The sequence below is a fragment of the Conger conger genome, chromosome 6, assembly GCF_963514075.1.
Source record: "Conger conger chromosome 6, fConCon1.1, whole genome shotgun sequence".
Classification (NCBI taxonomy): Eukaryota; Metazoa; Chordata; class Actinopteri; order Anguilliformes; family Congridae; genus Conger; species Conger conger.
The window spans coordinates 48729016-48748904 of NC_083765.1; the positions used below are offsets into that span (position 1 = coordinate 48729016).

At 41.8% G+C, this 19889-nt stretch overlaps 1 protein-coding gene across 1 annotated transcript; it reads right to left on the reverse strand.

The window, feature by feature from the left end:
* Positions 1–2637: 2637 nt before the first annotated feature.
* On the reverse strand, positions 2638–5238 carry LOC133131578 (potassium voltage-gated channel subfamily V member 2-like). The gene is made up of 3 exons (XM_061246950.1): positions 3937–5238; positions 3093–3327; positions 2638–3029 (listed from the first exon to the last, which is right to left on the reverse strand). The coding sequence occupies exons 1-3, from the start codon at positions 5236–5238 to the stop codon at positions 2638–2640; spliced, it is 1929 nt and encodes a 642-aa protein (XP_061102934.1).
* Between the last annotated feature and the right edge of the window lie 14651 nt (positions 5239–19889).

The following is a 19889-nucleotide window of genomic DNA, read 5'->3' on the forward strand; positions in this document are numbered from 1 at the left end:
GCTCCTCTGCCCTACCCTGGATCCAACCCTCACTTAACCTTGGACCACCCTCTCTGCACCGGACCCATCCACCTCTCTGATCCCCCATGCCCTGTTCTTTCACATCCACCTGCCTGATCCCCTGTACCCTGTTCCACCTGCCTGATCCCCCGTGCCCTGTTCTTTCACATCCACCTGTTTAATCCCCTGTGCCCTGTTCTTTCACATCCACCTGCCTGATCCCCTGTACCCTGTTCTACCTGCCTGATCCCCTGTGCCCTGTTCTACCTGCCTGATCCCCTGTACCCTGTTCTTTCACATCCACCTGTCTGATCCCCTGTGCCCTGTTCTTTCACATCCACCTGCCTGATCCCCTGTACCCTGTTCTACCTGCCTGCTCCCCTGTACCCTGTTCTTCCACGTCTACCTGCCTGATCCCCTGTACCCTGTTGACTTGGATTCTGACCCATGCCTGGACCTGATTGTAAACTCTGTTTATTCCTGCACTGCCCTGTTTCTGTCATTCCTTGGCCCTGTTCTATCGACCTGCATTAAAGCCTGCCATCTCTGCGATTGGTCCCATCCAGCAAAGGATTAGGGCATGTAATAATAACTGTCCAGATGCTGAGGAGGAATAATCTGTAGGCAGTCTGTATCTATGGGACAATAACGAGAGATTAACTCATAAGCACTCATATTTCTGCATCTGTCAAAGTCTGAAGGTCCTGAACCTGGCAAGTGTACAGTATATAATTCATGTGCAAGAACTATTTTATTCATTTTTATTAGAAGGTATTAAGATACTGTATCAGTTTATTGTGTTATTTTATTATATGTTGTTTATTGTATTATATTTAGGTGAAAATATCGAAAGATAGAAAATTCAGCTTGTCTTAAATGCAGTAATGCAGTACAAATGTTCCCTGACACAGTGAGTGTATATGTAGGCCTACTCATTTTCTGCAAGTTACAAATATTTATATTAGCCTATATGTCCTTTTTTGTTTGTTTTAGTCTAGAGCAAAAGAAAGCTATGCAATCCTGAGACCAAAAGACATCAATAATATGGCAATTATATTTATAATTATATTGCAAAATTTAGTCAAATGTATGTCCAGTAATACCAAATTACATCAAAAGGCATTAACAGTGTAGCCAGTTTTAAAAATCCAATGAAATTAAAATCTTACAATATCTTTTAGTTGGTTTTATTCTTCCTTCATCCTTGTTGTCCCTGGATAAATCTATGTTGATATCGATTGCATGCAAAGGGAGATCGGTTTAAATGTAGATGACCTGATTAAGTCAAGATCATCCTAACATCACCATTCACATTTGTGGCATGACACCCGTAATGAAGGTATAAGAGGATTCTTTAAAATATATATATTTTCTATACGTGCACCAGCACCATGTCATTTTATTTATTAGACCGTATTTTAAAAGCAACTCATGAGTTAGCTATCATGTGTTGGAATGTGCTTGTGTTGCTGTTCAGACTTGCCTTGCTCCTATGCTACAGTTGCTATCATGTATTTCTTATTGTTTACTACATATAGGCAAAGCTGATAAATATGCAAGATGACTATAAAGGAACACGTTGAAACCAATATGAATTCAAAGTTGCTTTCTTGGTTATTTTTTGCAATTATCTTGTGCTGTAAAAGTTGTGAGATTTAATACATTATTGATTAGTGTTAGTTGCATATCAAACTCCTATAGCATTTTACCGTACTGGCTAAGCATGGTATATGACTTATGTAGTCTCTAATCTGCTCCTAAGCACTAAAATGTGTACCTTGGGGCAAGCTGTTTATAAATTCATAAATCGGCTTTGCTAAATTCAATGTATTGGACACGCTCATAGGCACAAAAATGAGTTATGGGACCTCACATTCTGCCAGATGGTGCGTCTTATTTACACTGGGATAAACAAACATTGTTTCACTGTTCAAAAGTGGACATTTCCTATCTTCTCACATACTAACTTACATCAGTATGTGAAGGAAATACTAATGTACATCAGTATGTGAAGGAAATGCTAATGTACATCAGTATGTGAAGGGTCGTGGAATTCCTGAATAAAGAGAATTCTGTTTTAGAAATCAAAGAAAACCTTTAGACCTTTTGCTTCGGTACCTAACAGGGATTCCATTAAGATGGCGCTATTAAGATTTGTCCTTGAATCTACCCTTGAATTTATTTGCATAACAAAAATAATGGAAAGCCATTTCCCAGAGTTTCACATTTAAAATACACACTAACTTCTGAAAATATATTTGAGAAGAGATGTTAGAAATGTTAATGTAAAAATGTTTTGGCTAAACTATCCTTCATCTTCATCTAAGTCCTAAAACCTGAAAATGTGAACCCAGTACAACAGAAAAACAGAAAAAACATTATTATTTTATAATTTATTCATTGAGCAAAATGATCCAACATTAAATTTCCTGCTTTCTGTGACATTCAAACCACCCAGAAAAGGACTATAAATAAGACATATATTTATTAAAATAAAAACTCCCAAAGATAATACATATTAACAGTAAAGATTAATATCTGTCTTCAAGGTGTATGACTTAATTTCTAAACTTTTAAAAAACTAGTGTACTTGAAGAAAGTCCAGACTTGGGATAATGGGTAAAAAAAAATCTATGCTCATCCTACCTCCGTTTTGACTTTATACAGGTGACACAGGTTCTCTGGGGAGAACACTGGTCCATTCTCTGGGGAGAACACTGGAACATTCTCTGGGTAGAACATTGGTACAATCTCTGGAAAGAACACTGGTACAGTTTGTGGGGAGAACACTGCTACTTTCTCGGGGTAGAACACTGGTACATTCTCGGGGTAGAACACTGGAACATTCTCTGGGTAGAACACTGGTACATTCTCGGGGTAGAACACTGGTACATTCTCGGGGTAGAACACTGGTACATTCTCAAGGTAGAACACTGGTACAGTCTCTGGGTAGAACACTGGTACATTCTCTGGGGAGAACACTGGAACATTCTCGGGGTAGAACACTGGTACAGTCTCTGGGGAGAACACTGGAACATTCCAGCAGATGTGCAGGGCGGTTGTTGGTCATGAATGCAGAGGGGCCCTGTAACACTCTTGAATTTTCCTTGTTGCCCTTCTGACAAACCGCACCTTGCCTCGGTTTTTGAAATGAGAAGTGTCCTCGTTCGCCTTGAGCTTGGCGTAGTAGTCAGAGAACTTGTTGTACAAGATGGAGATGGGCATGCCATTCAGGATGATCCCAAATGATATGCAGGCGAAAGCAAACAGCCGGCCCAAGTGTGTCTCTGGAAACACATCTCCGTATCCCACTGTGGATATACTGACCTGGGAGAGAGAGAATCACAATCACAATCACAAATGCCTTTCTCTAACCAAGCTCACCTATGCATTATGTACCAAGGAATGCACACACACATGCATACACAAACCATGTGCATGTGATCAGCACTATACATGTGACAGCAGCAATTCCTGTACAGTAAGTTGTATCGTAAAGAAAATTTGATCAGAAAAAGCAAGCCACTTCCAAATCAATCACTAGACCTTAACCCAATTGAGCATACATTTCATCTCCCGAAGAGGAGCTTGAAGGGAAACCACTCCTGAAACAAACAACAACTGAAAGAGGCTGCTGTAAAAGCCTGGAAAAGCATCACAAAAGAAAAATGCAACAGTTTGGTGATGTCAATGGGTCTCAGGCTTGATGTGGTTTTGCAAGCAAGGGATATGCCACCAAATATTAAGTGTTATTTACTTTCATTTACTTAAATACTTGGGATATTGATATTAATAGATTTAAGAGATTTATTATAAACAGACTGCTTGTTGACCATTTACCAGATTACCAATCAAATTGTTTCGAGACAAGACAATGACAAAAATTCAAGATGAAATGAAGATACAAAGCCACCAATTCGATATCCTTTTACTTACAGCTGCCCACCACCAGGAATGGGGAATGCTGGTGAAGTTGGTCTGATGCACGTCACGCTCCACGGTGTAGACCATGGCGGAGAAGGTGAAGATGCCCATGGCGATGAAGAGGAAGAGGCAGCCCACCTGCTGGTAGCACTGCCGCAGGGTGAAGCCGAAGGCGCGCAGGCCCGTGGAGTGGCGGGCCAGCTTCAGGATGCGGAATATACGCATGAGCCGCATGATGCGCAGCACCTGGCCCACCTTGCCCACCTGCCCCACGGTCCGGATGTCGCTGTCCTGCATCCCCAGGTCCTCGCCCTCCGTGTACTCCAGGGCCACCTGCAGGTACTGCGGCAGGATGGCCATCAGGTCCACGACGTTCAGCATGCCGCGGGCAAAGCGCTTCAGGTCGGGCGTGGACACCAGCCGAAGCAGGTACTCCATGGTGAAGAAGGTGATGCAGAAGCTCTCTGTGTACTCGCCGTAGGTCTTCCCGTTCAGGGCTGCGGGCGAGTGGTTCTGCATCTCCTCCACCGTGTTGAGGGACATGGTCACCAGGGACACCAGCACAAAGAAGCTGGAGGCCACCGCCATCAGCTTGGCCTTGACGGAAGAGAAGGGCTTCTCCATCAGGTGCCAGATGGCCCTGCGGACCTGACCCATGGCCATGACGTCAAACAGCTCGTCGTTCTCCTCCTTTTCCACCTCCTCCCTCAGCTCCTGCTGGACCTTCAGCTGGTCGTTGAGCTCGTCGTGCCGCTCCTCGAACGCGATCCGACAGCACCGCTGAGTGCTCTTGATGCGAACACCCCAGTAGTTTATCTCTTCCAGGAAGTTCCGGGGACACAGTTCATCTTTAATCCAGAGCATGCCTGTCCTGTAGAAGTTGAAGATGTTGTGGAAAATGTCTGGGTCCCTGTCAAAGAAGTACTCGTTGTTCTGGACCGTGTAATCATCACAGAGGTCCAGCTTCCTGTTGTGGTCCGTGTATATAGCCAGCCGCCCAATCCTGGTTTTGGGGTACCTTGCTGCCTCCCTGGAGGATATCTGGTACACCTTCCCCCCCACATTGATGTTGAGCATGTAATTCTTGGCAGGGGAGGGGAACCTGGTGGGCGATTGGTTCTCCTCTTCCCCGTACTCAGCGTAGATGTCGTAAATGTCCCGGGTCACGTCCTCCATGGAAGTCCATTGCTTGATCCAGCTGTCCTTGGCGAACGGAAAGCTGTAATCCACTCCTGAGTCTTGGTTATCGGTCGTGCTCACCCCAACTTTGTAGTTGGGGAAAAGGCTGGACCTCCTGCTCTTCTGGCTCAGCATTGTTTGACTCCCGTCGGCCAGCTGAAGTGGCACAGTGCTAAGCACGCGGCATCTCTACATCTGGAAGCATTACTCGTCTCTAATACCCCGAACGGAGGACGCTAGCTAGAGGCGGCACTAACGCGGTAATGTTGCTGACTGAAAGGATCTGCACGCTGACAGACTTACTTATACGTTATTATCCTCTTGCATGCACTCGGTCACTCTCAACTTCCTCTTGCCTTATCTATGTAAATCTCCTGGGTGGACACTGCATAATGATAATACTGCTCTGATTGAAAAAACAAACCAAAAAAAACATTCAATTGGCAGGATGAACATGGTTTATATCCTTTTGTTGAACTATTGAATCTGCATGTTTTGACACAAAATGTCTGTCCTTCCACATGTCTGTTTGTGGCATAATTTTTCAGTACGCATTGCAAGGTCAAATGAAAGAAAACAGACAGGAAACTGAGAACACTGGCATTATTAATGGAAATAAGTTTCCCTGATTAAGAAGCTACTGTGAAGATAATTTTGTGTGGATGTAAATATTGTATGTTCTGAAAATATTTGCATTTAGTGTAGCATATAAAATCTTGTGCCCTTTATGAATGTTGTGACTTGGTTCTGGTGCCCTAATCTGAACTGTACCCTTTGTGTTTTTTGAGTGGCTATGTGCTTTTTAACACTTTGTAACACTTTTGTTGATGCGGACAACATGCACTTACATCCTCTTCCTGGCAAGTTTGCAACCATTCCATATTGTTTTACTTTTAAAAAAATGATTTCTCTTACAGTAATAAGTGGTACGTTTAACCATTTATTTATTTGTTTTGCACCCATTACCAGACATCATCAGTAATCATCTGCCTCTTCTGAATTGACAGTTCCTGGGCTTTTCCCATGCTGATGGATGACAAAGGGATTTTGCATGCTTGTTACCTCATTTTTATACTCTTTATACTCTAATGAAACAGGAAGTGATGGAATGAGAATATAGTTCCATTAGACTTTAGTGAGTAACTGAATTAAGTAAAATTGTTTTGCCAATTTCACTTCGTTAATTGTTTGGGATGCCAATAATTTTGACACATGATTTTCAGAAATAACAATACTGAATAAAAAACATTTTATATCTATGAACATGACATATTATAACATAACAGATTATTATCTGTGCTGATTATTATATGCAGCCTTTTTTCTCCAATTTTATCAAGGGCACCAATAATTCTGGAGCCAACTGTATCTGCGTAAGGTTAAACTCATCACATGTAAAATGAAAAATATACAGTACTGTGCAAAAGCCTTAGGCACCTGTATAACATTCTGTACAGATAAGATTCTTTCAAATTCAATGAAAGGTCCTAAATAAACATACTATACATTTTATATTACATTTTAGTAATTTGGCAGAATAGTCAAAACCTGAATTAAATCAGTATTTTCTGCAGTTCTTCTGCAAACTTTGGTTGGCTCCTTGCTTCTGATCTCAGACAGCCATTATCAAGTTTTAATGTAAAAAGTAGTCAATTGCTTACAGTAATATGTAATATTTTCAAATTAAATACAAAAATGTCTCTGTAAAATTAAATCCTTTGGAAAATCAATATTTGGAAATCTCAAATGTGTTCTTTCATACTAATACACAAAAAAAGAAACATATATATATATTTATATGTATATATATATATATATATATATATATATATATATATATATATATATATATATATATATATATACATATAAATATAATAAAGTCTAGGGTGCCTCAGACTTCTGCACAGTACTGTATATGTTAAAACAGGGCAGGAGAATTCAGCCCTGAAGAGGAAAACACTATTCTGAATCTGTCACTTTGCCCTGAAGAGACCACCAGAGGGCACCCACAACCCGTGCCAAGTGTTTGTATTTTTTGACTCCAGAAGCAGCCATGCAAGCACAAGCCATGGCACTTCCTCCACTGTGCTTCACAGATGAGCTCCTATGTTTTGGATCATGAAACACTTTGGTCTCACTCACTTAATCTTAGTCTTATCAGTCCATAAAACATTGTTCCAGAACTTTTATGGCTCATCTCTGTACTTCTTTGCAAATTGTAATCTCGCCTTCTGATTCTTACTGCTGATGAGTGGTTTGCATTGTGTGGTATAGCCTCTATTTTGCTGCTCTCTAAGTCTTCTTTGAACAGTTGATTGAGACACCTTCACCCCTGCCCCGTGGAGATTGTTTGTGATGTCACTGACCGATGTTTTGGAGTTTTTCTTCACAGCCCACACAATTTCTCAACTGCTGTTATTTTCCTCGGTTGATGTCTGTTGCTCAGTACGCAAGGATGTTCAGGATGTTCCAATACTTTTGTGTGAGTGGTCTGATACAAAAGGTGATATGTTCTAAGTTGTTTAACAAATCTAGATGAAAACATCAGGAAATAAAATGCTGAAACTCTGATCTGTCATCTCATGTACATCTTTTGACCTCAAACTAAATTGTCTTCAGTGTAGAACAAAGACAAAGGAATTGACCTTGCTGTTCCAATAGTTTCTGCATATACAGCAAGGCAAACTAAGGACAAGGGGGGAGAGCTTCATAAAGACAGCCATTAATTTGTTCTCCTCGTGTGTCACATGACTAAAGGCCGGACCTGCGGTGGCCCTGCGTAGGGGCCTCCCCAATCGCACCACAATGGCAGAGCGAGCTGTAAGGGGAAGAGGACTCTGGGAAACAGTGAACCCTTACTCACTCATTCATCAGACAGGAGACCTGCTTCCAGCGCTGTTCATTAAGTTCACATCAAGGACCACAGAGGTCTCCATTCAGCGGACCTTGATGTCAATGCCCTTCGCTCTTGATATTGAGAAACCAATTTAAGCAAGAAATAATTTAACATATCATTCATTCATTTTTGACAGTCAAGCACATTAAGATAGAGAGAGCACAATACCTGAAAAGAGTGCTGTTACGTCCTTTAAAAAACTCCCCTCCTCAGAAACGTGTGAGGGCTCGCATCCTGGTCCGTTTGGCCGGCTCACGTGGAGCAGCATAATTGGCTGTGTGTATGTGTATGTGTGTGTGTGTGTGTGAGAGTGTGTGTGTGTGTGAGTGTGTGTGTGCATGTGTATTTCGTGCCACTTGGAATAATGCAGATGCTTCCTTCCCTCAATTAAATAGGGTAGGAGAGAACTGGCACAATTGTAACATAATTATTTACTTAATTACTCAGGTAATGCTGTGAAATGTGACTTCAGAGAGCGTACACTTGGCTGCTACACTAACTCACATTATGTTTGAGGTGATCACAAACGGTTTGTGTACGATTTAAACAAACTTAAACATTGTCTACTGTTGTAACTGTAGAGTAGGTATACAGGAATAACAATTGTAACAATGAAAAATAACTGCATGAATTAGCATCTGCATTATTTTCCAGGACAAAATGCTTGGTTCAAATGAACATATTTTGAATGGATGTTTAAACTAGCAACCAATTAGGAATGCTGTTTATTTTTAGTTTATTACAAGATTATTCACATTTCTAAATGGACTCAATAGAGACAGATGGTCTGCTCCGCCTCCATAACAATAATAATATTAATAAAACATAATATTTTCATATAAGATTCCTGAAATGAGATGCCACATTCTGAAGGCCTTGCTAAAGGATGTTGGTCTTAGATACAATGGCACAAACAGGCACACACACACACACGTACACACACACACACACACACACACACACACACACGTAAATTCACACACATGCATATACAGACCTCAAATAAATGGCTTGATTATTATGTATACAATGTTTCTGATCAGCCAACCGAAAAACTAATTTCATTTTCTCATTAGACATCTCTGCCTAAGGCACACACTCCTGTCAATGTTTATTACACTGAAAACAGAAAATTAAAATCATTAGTTGCAGGATAAAATCCTGTTCACTGCAGTGAATCAAGGAGTCAGAGAGAGAGAGAGAGAAAGTCATGGCAATAATAGAAAGACCATCTTACTTTTATCGCTGCAATTAATTTATTGCATTTGTGACCTTTTCATCTGCAGGGATCATTGCCATACCGTATTATATCACTTTTAAAACATGGCATGATGTATTGATTGAACATTTCACAAATGCAAGTCATTTTATTGTTTGGGGAACAATGCACTGGGGCTATGCCATGGTTTGACCTGAACACTATTTTACTTTTTTAGCCAAAGTGATTTACACAAGTGCATTAAACATTGTAAGCAAGCCACAACTATAGCAAGTGTTAGGTCCCTGCAATCAAATCAGTGCCATTGTTAAGGTGTGTGCCTGTATATTCTCATAATTTTGCTTGGACAATGTAATATTGCACATTCAGGATTTGGCCTGAGCAAATAACAATCCTAGTGGTCTGGCTTTAAATCTCATTTGTACTGTACAACTCTGCAATGCTTACATTGGGAAACTTTTCACCCATTGATCTAGCATAGACACAAAGTCAGAAAGGTACATTAAATTACATGTGATGGTAATGAGTCATTGCAGAATAAGAACATAATAAGTATACACAAGAGAACATTCAGCCCATCTGCAGTCATTTATCTTCAGTGCAAAGAGCATAGTATTAAAATTATTCTGTCAATTCTTCATAAAGTGAGAACTGCGTTTTAATGTAATACTGTATTTGCCAATTACACAACACGCCCCTGGAAGTCAACATTTTAATATTTATTTTTAACGTCCAGTCTCACCTGAAACCTGAAACATCTCAACCTTCACATGAGTATAATCAAGCCTTTTATTGGATGAGATTATGATCGACTGTGGTTACGTGCTCTGTGACATGGTATAGAGGCCTTAGTTAGCTAGGACCTAGATAGAATAAAGGATATTTGTAGATAGAATAAAGTTGTGCACTTGCTCAAAGGGAAATAGCTATAGGAAAATAGTCACTTGGCCCTGCTGGTATGACAAAACAATGTATATTGCATGTGAGAAAATGAATGTTTATAGGCCTCACAGTCTAATGGCATCAGGTGAGGGTGATGGTGATGGTACACATTCATAGCCAATGAGGCCTGCCAAATGGAGAATGCTATACAAGGGAGATAATACCAGCAAATATAAGACACATAATGCAAATCTACCTACTGCATATACACTCACTATCTGGACAATTTAAAATTATAATTAACCAAGGGGAATACTTGTAAAAAGGACCATTGAAATTAACATTTCAGAAATTCCTCGGGACATCTTAAGACGCACTCGGTCCCACAAAGGCAATTATCAGGAGGTCAGGACCCGCACACAGACTGTCCAAATCAAAGCCTTCTAATTCCAGAGCTGCACTTCAATCCTACGTTAAAAATAGTCATGGAGTCTTATAACGTAAAATAATGTGTAAATGAAGTTCAACTAGAAGATAAGCTCGGTATGATTAGAACGACAAGTGGGAACTACAGTTAATAACATAATCAGTGCAAATGGAAATTTAGAAAATCTTTACTCATTTCTGTAACATAAGTTCCAGGCCAATTGTGTAATTTTATTATCTCGGAAAACTTCTAATAGACTCTAAAATGCTAAGTTACTACAATGCATGACAGCAACAAAACATTTTTCTGCAGATCTATTGCAACCAGCAATGTAACATATTTACATTTCAGCTCTGCTAACACTGAAACAAGTGGATGGGCGAAAGGAGATTTCAGAGAGAGCTATCAAACAGCTGAAGTGTTAGGCAGCGAGACCCTAAACTGGAAACCCCTAAACGGGTTCCCCAAAATATGCATCAGCCTTAACTAGGGAAAGTCCTGAAATCATTTTAATTTAAAAAGGGTTCTAGTCTCCTGACTCTCTTTACCGGCTTTCTGAATGAAAGGACGTGAAATGTAACACAGAAGTGCCGGGCTTAGAAAAGACCTGGCTTAAATAGATCACTCACACCTGTTTGCGATTACCAACTCCTCGTGCAATCAGCAATACTAGCTGCAGGAGGGAAGCATGAATGCGTCAGGCACGCCCTCTCGTAATCCCAAAAGTTATTGCCCAATGAAGCGAGTCAACCATGACATGAGTAGCAGTGGTCAAAGCTGACAGGAAGGTGACAGTAACACAAATAACCACACGTGGTATGCAGAAGAGCATCTCTGAACACACAACGCATCATAACTCTAAGATAGGCTACAGCAGTAGAAGTCTAAAAATATAGTCTAATAAATACCTAATAAAGTGTACATTTCAGAGGAAATGCTGTGTCAGCCTTAGCCTACTGTTGGTTCACCCTCTGCCCATGATGTTAGCCGTTACATTGCATACTGGATAGCTCCTATTACAAAACCATGAGCACCTAAATCTCAATAGAGGCAAGCGATTACAAAACCAAGAATAACACATTTTTACATTCTACTCTCCCAAATTCTCTCCGAATTCTGCGGCTCAGCACTACTCCAACTATATAATCCTGGAGATTGTTCTTGATCGTTTCGACAGTTCAAAAGTTCTTTTCACAACCAGGTTGTTTGCTTTTGCTGAGCAATCTTCTATCAGAGAGCTATGCTAGCCACATTCACATTTGCAGAATTTGCAGTTACAAATCTGTGCAATTAAAAGATCTGGGCCACGCCACCTAGCAATACGCCTTCTTTGGCATGTCATGTTTTATTTCCATTATTTTAATATCTTTGTCATGGTGCCATTTGCCAGAACCATCACATGACTGATGTAATTCACTATTTTCTCTGATTGGCTGACGTTTTCAATAAAAGCGCACCAACAAGCAAAACGCACCAACACGAAAAACAACATAAGCTGTGGCAAAAAAACAAAACAAAGAAAGAAGCGGTCACACAGCTTCACAGCAAATGAAATGGAGATATTGCTAGAGGAGGTGGTGCTGAATAATTTTTTCCAGTTTTAGGACTACGGTGTCCAAAAAAACAAAGTCATAGGCTTGCGGTCGTAACAGTGGTGGCCACTAGCGGAGTGAGCTGACAACATCGCTAAGGTATAGCTAAGAGTGGTCCAGACCAACCTTACGGAAGGACCACTTACAGAACGTATACTTAGCTAAGAACGTTCTTGGAAACACGCTGAAACATTAAAGTACAGCCTAAGGTATAACTTGTGAACAACGTAGCATTAAGAAGGCTTTGGGAAATGCAGCCCAGTTCATTCCCCACCTGGTAACCCAGCAGCTGTTGTGGTGTCCCTATTGTATCAGAACTCCCCTACCCGAATCCAGTGACCTGGAAACACACTCACCGCCCCCCAGGGGAAGAAAAGATGACACAGGAAGCCCCAAAGTTGGCAGAAAAGAAGGAGATAAACTTGCGTTCCCAATACGGACATTGCGTTCCTGGGACACGCGCGTAAGCTACGTGATTGCTCGGTGCATCTCAGTTCCCCATACCTCAGTCCTACACCCACGAGACTTTTCACTTTTCATTCCACAGAAAACACTGGCAGAGAAAATTGGATATTAGGTCTGTGTAGCTTTCTAGTGACTGGAATGTTAAAATGAGAGAGGACACATAAAAATTCAGTTTCTATGCGATACCAAAGAAGAAGTGTGAGAGCGGTAAATACACTCACGGACATCGCCATTCAAGCCACCGCCATTCCATTTCATACATTTCCACAATTTCACCCAAAAAAAAGATGTTTATTTTTCTTTTCTTGAGTTTACACCCAGTTACTGACTGTATTTCAGGGCCACAGCTGATGTTATGATTCTTGGATTTTTCTTCCTTTATTCAGAAAGCCTTACACTCTTGGTCAAGACGGAGACTAGATTTTTCAGAAACATGTGAGCACCTCTATTTACTTTATAATGTGATTCATCTTGTGAGATAGCCTGTTCTCAACGCTACGCGAAAGGTCAAAACAAATGCTCCTGCATGACTCACACTGCCAGAACTAGCTTAATCACCTTTCACCTTTCATCAGTCTGAAAGTTTTGCTTGATAGAGAGTTGCTCCCTAAAATGCAGCCCTGTCAGTACCTATAAGGCCACCTTCCCCACCATTTATGGCAGCTCACGATGCCTACTTAAAAAAAAGCCTTCTCTGTTGAATAATTAATGAGACCAAATGCATTATTAAAAACCTACCTTCTGAAAACACATCATATATAGAATATAAAATCACTGAAGTAACTCCACAGATGACAACACACAAGGAGGGTTAATGATTCATGCAGACCTCTCAACTAGCCTATGACATATACCCATGCACTGTAAATAACAGCAGAATAACACCAGTGAAGTCTGGGGTTTTCAAAATACGCATGCAAGATCACCACATATTTTCTGAGGGAAGAAAATAAAAATGCCAGTCATGTGGTGTGGCTCGGCGCCTACAAAGTACAGTACAACATCAGCAGCTCTGGTCAGAAAGCCTTTTGCAATTTATATTTTTTACAATTGGTAGACTCCTTTAATCCAAAGAGATTTACAAGTGCATATCATATATCTAAGTGAACAGAAGCGAACCTGACCTCTAAATGGTACAAATGCCGCATTTCTTCAAATTTTAAAGGATCTGGGCCTTAGTAATCTTCTTCTTAAAAGAATAATCCAAAAGGGTTCCCAAACATTTGCACAGGGCCCGTTTCCTTTTTTATCATTTATAAACAGTAAATAATTAAAATAAAAAGCAATCTTGCTTTAAAATTTGCAGAAAGGTCTCCTGTTTAACTTCGTTTGACATTCAAACCAGGGGTGTCCAAATTTTTGCACCCCACTGTATGTAAAATCCCACAACCTCCTGAAAGAAAAATGTGACTACCTATTGACATTGAAAAAGTAATTTCCCTTTATTTACCAATGCTGATTTGCTTAAAAATGAAAATGCCAGTCTCTGCGTAAAGGTCAGCACTGCGCTGCCTCAGGCAGACATTGCTGGAGGGGAATATGTTGTGCAAAGATCATTGCAAAGGAAGCCATGCATTTTAAAAGGAGACGCAAACCCTCAAGACTCCATTAATCCGGAGTCTCACCGTGCAGTGATCCAGCTAATCTGGTAATCCTGCTGTAATGTGCCGTGTTCCCGTCGCATAGTTTGTTTCTATGTACTCACCCCGTTCCATGTATCCGCTTTGTTAAATGTTTTCCCTTTTCACATTTTGTGTCAATGTTCCGTTTCATGTTTCTGCTGTCTCCCGATTACCTGTCCAGCACCTGATGCGTTTCCTCTGTTTGTAATCGCCTCGCCCGTTTCTCGTTGTCTCATCATCAGTGTTGTATATAAGCCTGCCTGTTTCACTGTTCTGTGCCAGATCTTCTTGTGCCCTGCATTCGTGCTCCGAGTCCTGTGTCATCCCATCCTGCTCCAGTCCTCCTGCCTCCCTTACCCATCTCTGCTCAAGCCCTGCTCCAGCCCTTCAGCCCTCCTGTTCTCCAGTCCCGCTGCTGGATCTCCCAGCTCTAACCTCTGCCTGTTCTTGGACTATCCCCCTGTCTTCTCCTCATTGCTCTGGTTGCTTGGACTTTGACCCTTTGTCTGGACTTGACCCCGTTACTGCTGACCCTGTATTGCCCTGTTTGCCAGACATTGACCTGTTTTCTGTGTGCTTCAATGAAAGCCTGTTATTTACCGCATCCTGGTGTCTGTGAGCAGTTCCGATCGGTTCCCATAACACCCGCTTTGTGGAAGCCAATTGAGTCACTTCTACTGAGAGTGTGAAAAGATGGGGTCTGTAAATGAGACGTTGACTGATGATGTCACAGCAGGTTATGAACACAGAATTGCCACATTACATTACATTACATTAATGGCATTTGGCAGACGCTCTTATCCAGAGCGACGTACAACAAAGTGCATACCCATAACATTAGGGCCAATATGATAAATAGACTAACCTCCACTCTCAGATCACATCCCAGCACAAGACAAATTGCCAGCACCCTGTGATTAAACTGCTTTGGTCGTGTATTGATGTAATTGTATTAATCCCCCCCCCCATCTCAAAGCCATTATTTACCAACGTACTACAAGTCAATCCATTACAGGGTAAAGGTAACCTGCTGTCCATTAACCATTATAAATGAATAAACCAGAGGGGAGAAGGGAGTGCGAGACAGGTAGGAGCAGAAGGCATGAGGGGAATTAAAAGTGGCGACAATGCGGGACATAGGTAACCACGCCCGCTATTGATCTCCCGATGAGGCTAAAGCATCTGCAATTCAAGAGGAATTCACAGCCACAAAACCACTAAAGTGGATATTTCAGCCACAATGGTCACTGTGCTGGCCAGAGAACAGGTACAGTACACCAGCAGATGAGGGAATTGAAACACTTCTTCACAAACAATATACTGCTCAGTGTAAGTTGCTACTGCTCTCTGAGAAAAGTCTTAAGGTCAAAACATTCCAAATTGGGCTGAGGCCATGATCATCTTCATGGTTCTGTGCTCATGCTGATGTCTTCAAACCTTTCGAGTCTTCAAACCTGTAGCAACCTGTCAAATAAGGATTGTCCATCCATCCATCCATTATCTTAACCCGCTTATCCTGAACAGGGTCGCAGGGGGGCTGGAGCCTATCCCAGCATACATTGGGCGAAAGGTAGGAATACACCCTGGACAGGTCGCCAGTACATCGCAGGGCCAAATAAGGATTGTAAAGATATATATATTTTTTTTCATTGTTTCTGGTTTTAACTTAATTCACAACTGGTTAAGGTTTCAATCCTTAATATTTTCATATTCAAAATTGCCATATTTTTTATATCTTTTTATTTTTGTCCCAATATCCATTCAATATATTTGCGTTCTTTAATTGCTCCCCTATTGGCTATTTTCCTCTGATGGTGTCTGGTTCGAAAGTCTTGCCAAGTGTCCAAATGTGATTACACACGCACAGGAACTTGCATGCCAAATATGAAAGGGCAAAACGTGTCTAAAAATCGATATGCTCAATATTACTGTGTCTGCCAACATTGTTGGTTGTCTCTAGGCAGTCTTCTTTCTCTGGGTTATCTTCAAAGAGAAATATGCGCTCACTGTGCTTCCAGTAATAGGTTTGTGTCGAATGGAACTGTGATATTTGGAGTGAAAAAACGACCTTTTGACCACCACTCACCACAGATGTCACCAAATCCAGCAAAACTGAAAAATGAAGGAGGTCCACTTTATAAGGCAACTGTAAACACAGGGCTTAAATTTGACCAAGGCAATCCAAGTAATATAATGTTTCTTCTTAATGCTGTTCCAATCTGTTTCTTTTTGGAAAACAAATTGTTTGTCCTATGTCTCCAATCATTTTGTTCTTTTTTTTTTTTTTAATGGCTTCCTAATGACTGGTCCTCATGTTAACAAACACAAATAAGGGCAATAAAAAGTATAAAATCAAGAATAGATACTGTGCACTTTCTCATACCCACAGTAAGGAAGCAATTGAATACACCAGACTAATCTGAAACAGCTGAGAAGCCAACTGTCTAATTACACTTGGTCCCCTAAAATTGGGGGGACTGTATGAAAGGGGAAGTTATTTCTCCTTTCTCTCCCGATCACCGAATGACAGTCAACACTTTCTTTGTTATTACTGCATTTTCGGGGTGGCCTGTAGTGTAGTGGTTAAGGTACATGACTGGGACACGCAAGGTCAGCAGTTCTAATCCCGGTGTAGCCACAATAAGATGCACACAGCCGTTGGGCCCTTGAGCAAGGCCCTTAACCCTGCATTGCTCCAGGGGAGGATTGTCTCCTGCTTAGTCTAATCAACTGTACGTCGCTCTGGATAAGAGCTTCTGCCAAATGCCAATAATGTTACTGCATTTTAATCGTTTCAGTTGCAAATCCAATGTGCTGGAGTATAGTGGCAAAAGAACAAAAATTGTACAAAATACTTACGGACTGCACTGTATATCCATATCCTAGCAGACTATACTCAACATAATCCAGCCCATTTGCCATCTGTGCCGCACACTTAGAGCTGAGTGCTTACTGCAAAACCTTCAGTTTAATTAGCAGTATTCAGTTTACATTCAGTTTAATTAGCAGTATAAATGTTGAAAAGAAACATTTATACTATTAATGTGTACAGTACTTGAGATGAGGTACCGCACCACACAAGAATGTGATTCTCTGTGTCAGCGGATCGGCACAATGTAGCACGTACCTGCTTATAAATGTACATCGCTTGAGAACCTTGCGCACCTGGCTACTCAGCAGAAGGTGCAGAAAGTACAGTGCTGGCACAAAAACAGGGCCCCTGTCCCCTCTGTAATGTACAAGCAATGAGAGATTACAAACAATGGATCACTCTGAGTGCTGAACGAATCCTTGGGTCAAGTGCCGAACTTCCTTTAACAGAAACACAACCCACACTTGTTCTCCTCGAGGGAGCCTGACCCTCCCAGGGAAGCAATAATGAACATGGCCTTTGCATTAAACAGCCCAGGCTGTGAGGAGCCTCCTCAGCTCTGCACACAAATCGCTCCAAAATAAAAACAGATCACCATATCTCCCCTTCCAGCTCAAAACCCCCCTCCCTGTCTCTAGTACACAATGTCAATTTATGCTGAAGAGACCATGATAAGCATCAACTGTACATACATGGTGATAAACATCAACTGTACAAACATGGTGACTTCCACAAATACTTTTTTTTGTGTACCGCATCGCTGACCATTTGCTTTTTACTGTCATGATATCATGAAAAACATCGGATCATCATGGGAACTGTGTTATGCAAATGTATATCATTGTTATTATTACAAGTGACCCTTCCATTTTTTCTTTTTTTGGACATCATTGACGAGGTCATTCCTACAGGTTTTCCCCAAATAGTCTGATCCAAAGAATTTGGCAGTCCTTCAGAAAGGCCCAGAGACAGACAGCCTGTTTCTGCTGCACTGGGGGACCAGGGACATGGGGAGGACGCTCGGAGCCGGCACCGGGGTGCCCTCTGAGGACAGGGTGGTGACTGCGACCGCTCCTCTGGGTGTCGGCCGAGACGCCCGTGAGAGACGGCTGAGTCTGGAGACAGCCGAGGTCTGAACCGAGGTGTGAACACATCCTCACCACTCCCTCCCACAGCTCCCAGGCAGAGTCTGGAGACAGCCAAGGTCTGAACCGAGGTCTGAACACATCCTCACCACTCCCTCCCACAGCTCCCAGGCAGAGTCTGGAGACAGCCGAGGTCTGAGCCGAGGTCTGAACACATCCTCACCACTCCCTCCCACAGCTCCCAGGCAGAGTCTGGAGACAGCCGAGGTCTGAGCCGAGGTCTGAACACATCCTCACCACTCCCTCCCACAGCTCCCAGGCAGAGTCTGGAGACAGCCGAGGTCTGAGCCGAGGTCTGAACACATCCTCACCACTCCCTCCCACAGCTCCCAGGCAGAGTCTGGAGACAGCCGAGGTCTGAGCCGAGGTCTGAACACATCCTCACCACTCCCTCCCACAGCTCCCAGGCAGAGTCTGGAGACAGCCGAGGTCTGAAGGGATGCGAGCGGTCAGCACACATCCTCACCACTCCCTTCAACAGCTCCCAGGTCAGCCTCATACAAGAGCCTGCTGTCTAATATGGAGACTCCTTCAACGTACACAATCATTCCTACACAAACCCAGCAGAAAATAGTAGTCTGCGTGGTTTTATGTTTTTAACTTTGGGCTGTGTATGGCTTTAGTTTTCGCCAAGTGTAAAAAATACACATATGCTTTGTTCTTTTTGGACAGCGTATTGCTCTGCAGGGTTAAGAGATCTTTTCTACTAATTTTGCACGCAATAAGAATCAAAGACTGTTACTCTGGAGCAGCTTTTGTTATAATCTCCAACGTACACAGAACTGAGTACCCTTCCGCTTTTTTCTTTCAGCTTACGAGAAGCAATCATCTACCGTCACCCGCCCTGAATAATATTTTTCCGCTGCGGACTCATGTCTAACCTTTCCGTGCCCGTTTGTTTGGCTTTTGTTTCGTAACAGCTGCTCTCATGGTTTTCTGGTCAGCTGTGATTGCTCGAGGCAAAACAGGAGCAGATGGTGTTTTGCTATGCATGAATGGAGCATTAGGAGAGTTAGGACTGAACAGACCTGACTCTGAATGGTGTCTATGTGGCACCTGCCCTCTTTAGCAGCGAGAACACGTGATCCTTCTCGGCTTCCTTGCCATCAGATAAGGGAAAAAAGATGGGCAGCATTGTTTGTATTTTGTCCATATTTATTGATCTTCCTCATATCAGTGGCATAATGTGATATAGAAACATGTGAGCTCATTGATAGTTTTGGCAAAGAACGCAGAGCATTTAAAATACTGATAAAAGATTCTGCAAGCACAAATGACAAAATAAAAAGCAAGTTGTATTTCACTTTAGTGGACATGTTTTAGCCTCTCGGGGTTTGAACCCTCGATCCGATCAGCATGTGTCAATAACAGACAGTATATTGCCCAAATGTTGCATGAAGTAGAGTTTAGACAAGAACAGACTGGAGCCTGACCATGTTTCATTTCACCTGTCAGCAACACAAATTAACACCAGCCATGCTTAATTGTTAATGTGTTATTTAAAAAGCTACAAAAGGAAGGGAAAATTGGTGGAAAACTCTCAAATGTGAAAATCACCACAAAATAATCTACTATTTTGAACCCTAAAGGTACATTTAAATTTGGTTGCCTTTGGCGACAGGTTAGACAGCACAGAAAATAAGAGGTGTTCAAATGTGTTATT